This window comes from Psammomys obesus, unplaced genomic scaffold (genome assembly GCF_907164565.1).
Source record: "Psammomys obesus unplaced genomic scaffold, mPsaObe1.curated_primary_1811, whole genome shotgun sequence".
In the NCBI taxonomy this organism is placed as follows: Eukaryota; Metazoa; Chordata; class Mammalia; order Rodentia; family Muridae; genus Psammomys; species Psammomys obesus.
The window spans coordinates 464-4,147 of NW_026595528.1; the positions used below are offsets into that span (position 1 = coordinate 464).

The 3,684-nt window shown below is 58.7% G+C and overlaps 1 protein-coding gene across 1 annotated transcript; it reads right to left on the reverse strand.

Annotated features, from left to right (window-relative positions):
• Nucleotides 1-458: 458 nt before the first annotated feature.
• LOC129685782 (protein O-mannosyl-transferase TMTC1-like) lies at nt 459-3,352 on the reverse strand (the record flags this gene model as incomplete). Its single annotated transcript, XM_055619289.1, has 4 exons — nt 459-581; nt 1,757-1,894; nt 2,595-2,739; nt 3,217-3,352. Coding segments are annotated over 4 exons (542 nt in total), but the record flags the coding sequence as incomplete, so codon positions are not given.
• Nucleotides 3,353-3,684: the final 332 nt, after the last annotated feature.

Here is a 3,684-nt window from a genome sequence, read left to right on the forward strand (position 1 = left end):
CAGGCTTGGAGACAAGTGCCTTTACCCATGAGCCATCGGGCCATCCCTGATGCAGTGCTACTGAGCTTCAGAAGAAAAGCCGCTCAGCATGGATGCTCCGAGAGGAGGGCTCCTGAGGAAGAAGAGGAAATCTAGGCGGCAGGTGTCAGACATGTGCGCGCTCACAGCTACGTGGGCGCCAGCCCTGCTGTGACAGGGGCTCTTGTAGACAAAACAGACCGGCTAGGTGGGCTCTGGAGAATCCCTGAGCATGAAACACTTTGAATATTTTCTATCCATGAGAACGCAAAGAAAATGTAGAGGGCTGTGTGAGTCTCACACCAGAGGCTTAAGTGAAGCAAGTCTGTACCACGGTGAACTGACGAGGCCACTCTGGGAGCCATCGGAGGCCCAGGTGCCCTTACCCGGTGCGGTGGGCCTTCAAACCTGTAACTGTGACCACAGCCTATTTAGTTTACCTCAAAAGCTTTGTCCAGAAGGTTCTGCTCCCTTAGCTGGTTTCCTTTCGTGAAGAAAAGCTCAGATATGATCTTTGGGTCCTTGGGCTTGAGCTGAAGAGCCTTGTCTATGGCTTCCAGTGCCTGCAGCAGCAGGAAGGAAGGAGTCATGAGGAGCAGATGAAGGAGCCTGGCTTAAAGACTAGCACTGACACCTCGGTTCACAACGGTCAGCCAGTGTGACACCTGACACACACAGGACTTTCTGCACTCCCATCTTCTCCTTGCCAATTACTAGCATAAACATTTCCTTATACCTCAGCTTCCCCACTCAGGTATGAGCAAGGAGCAAACATCTTTACACTTTCCGAGAAGGCTGCACAATTGCAGGGGGTTCGCCCTGATCACCCTTCCTTCTGGACCTCTCCTGCCTGGTGCCTGGCCTGGCTCTGTACACAGGCATTGCTTAGAAGCAAATTTCCGCCCTTCTGCTGAGGCTCCATAGTTTGCCCGGGACCATGGCCTTCCCCAGGTGCGTATGTGGGGGTGGGCAGGACGGGGCTAGTCAGGCCTGCATCTGAACTGTGTGCTCTGTCCCTGTCTCCCCACCCATCGAGCCTTAGGCACACCTGTTTCTGTTTCCTCGGTTGCCCTTCGTTTACTGACCTCTCCCTCTCTAGACCTCCACATCTCCGTCTGTGGAAACATGACCCCACCTAGCCAGGTGCTGGACTCTCAGGAGCTTGCTGTCCCTCTTTCGGATCTCACCAGTCACCTGTCTTGTGACTTCTTGACCAGTCTCTGTCTCCCTCCCTAAATAAGCTCCCTAGGACCAGGGCTGCCTTTTCTCCACCCCACCTCGTGCCTGGAGTGTCCTGCGGAGTCTACCCCACTTGGCAGGCATTTACAAATACTCTCTTGAGTAGGTTCGTGAATCTAAGGGTTGTGTGACTTTTCAATATGGAGACGAAGATGCAGGGCCTGACAGTTCTGCCTGCCCGGGCTGATGTGAGAACTGCAAGCAAACACTAGAACTTGGGGAGCTGGAGGGCATGCGGGGCTGGGCAGCCAGAAACCAACTGTAACCGTGAGGTAAAGTGTCTGCAAGCCACAGAGGAGCCCAGATGTGCTGTTTAAGATGTGTGGGCAGGTGAGAGCGAGGAAAGCTCCAGGGGCAGGGTGCAGGCCAGGCTGTCGGGACTCCCGGCCTGTAGACACGGAGGCTCATCTGCACTATTTTCTACCCCATGGCCCTGAGGGCCCTCCCCTTCGTCCTGGCAGTCCTGCCTGTTCTGGGTGGCTACACACTTGGAGAGTACCTTGTCGTGGTGCTCCTGCCTGCTGTGGATTGCCGACAGAAGGCGGTAGCATTCCAGGCATCCCGGCTCCTCGGACACGATGCGGCTGGTTATCTGCTCGGCTTCGCCGGTCTGGCCCACCACGGCTAGGACCTGTGCCTGCAGAGCCACAGGGCACGCTTAGGAGGCGCCTGGCGCTCAGCGGGGGCAGCCTGAAAAGGGCCACCAACCGTGCGAGGGGTGGTTCCCTGACAGCCTGATTGACATAGCGAATGTACGAAGGTGACAAGTCTCAGAGCATGACATTCACACGCTGCAGGTGCTGCCTGCCCTGAGCGTGGCCACAGCACTGCAGCTCTGTGAGAGAACATCCTGCTTAGAGCAGCCTCGCCGGAGGTAGGTTAGAGAGAAAGCGGTGGCGTCTCCAGCAAGCCATCGCGCCAGCAGGAGGCAAGGCAAACAGCACCGGCCCTACGCTCCTGTGCCCTTACACACACACACACACACACACACACACACACACACACACACACACACACGAGGGCGTGGCGAGCATGCACCCAAGGGTCCACACTACTGGGTCTGGGTCCAGGACTCCACAGGGCTGTATTTTGGTCAGGTTGGTTTAGATTGGCGCCAGGAGGTAGACACCAGGGCCTGTGCACTCCAGGGAAGACCCGTTGGTACCCGGCGCTGCCTGGCTGCCCGTCGGGAACGCCGAAGTCACTTGGGAAGGGCGCCTGCGCCCTGTGTGGCAGAGCTCGCGAGAGCTCCCCAGCCGGGCTGAGCTTCCTCCAGCTCTGCTCCATAGTGCTCAGCTCTGCTGTGGCCTCGCACCGGCACCCTCTCCCCTCCTCACCAGGGCCAGACGGAGCTCCCGCTGGGCAGGCTGGAGGGCCACAGCTTCCCGGTACACGTCCAGAGCCTCCTTGTGGCGGCCAGTGTTGTAATAGAGCGCGCCCAGGGGTGACAGGACCTCGGCTGTGCGGGCCACCTGCAGGGCGCTGTGGGACAGAGGCAAACGGGGCTCAGGGCTCCTGGTCCACCCGGACACGGCCGCAGGCGCGGGCTGGGATTCAGGCTGTTTGTGGTCAGGGCCATGCTGTGTCCCTCGTGTACACCTCCAGTGACCCTTTTCCTGGCCACTCCTGGTCTCAGGAGTCTGTGTCAGTGCAATGGCTGTTGCAGGCCTTGACAGAGCGCAGCCGTGTCCATTTCCAGAGCCGATGTGGCAGCGTCAGCTGTGACGGCAGCTCCAGAAAACCGAACTAATTAAAGCAGAAAACTCCAACTTCGACGAGCACTGTGGCCTTCCCAGTATGCGCATGCAAGCATGCTTGTGTGCGTGTGTGCGTGTGTGGTCACTGTGAGCGCCTGGCTCGCTGTCCTGCCTTTCTGGAAGTGGGAGTCTGTGTCCCGGAAGCCCGCCTGCCCAGTGAGTAGTCGCCCGTGGGAAGCCCTAGAGGGAGGAGGGGCTGTACCGTCTGTACCACTCTTCCGCCTTGCTGTTCTCCCCCAGGGACCTGTAGAGCCGGCCCAGGTTCACCACGGCCACATGATGGTGCGGGCTCAGCTGGATGGCCTGCTGGTAGTGAGCCACGGCCTTCTCCGGGAAGCCTGCAGGGGGGGTGGGAAGAGAAGGAGCCTGTTGGGGACCAGGGGCATGGCTACCCTTCTTCCTCACAGGGCAGCTTCACACCGGTCTGTGACCGGCTTGAGCTCTGGCCTCTTCTGCTTGCCTGACTCGGCCCACTTCACCGTCCACCACGGCCACCAAGGAAAGAAATAACAAGGAAGCACTGATTGATTGTTTGCTGAGACAGAGTCTTGCCCGTTAGCTCAGGCTGGCCCGGAAACCACGTAACCCAGGCTAGCTTCAGTCTAAGGGCTATGATGCCAGGCGTCACCCCCACACTGCGTGTGGTCATTTCCCTAAGACACGGTGGCTG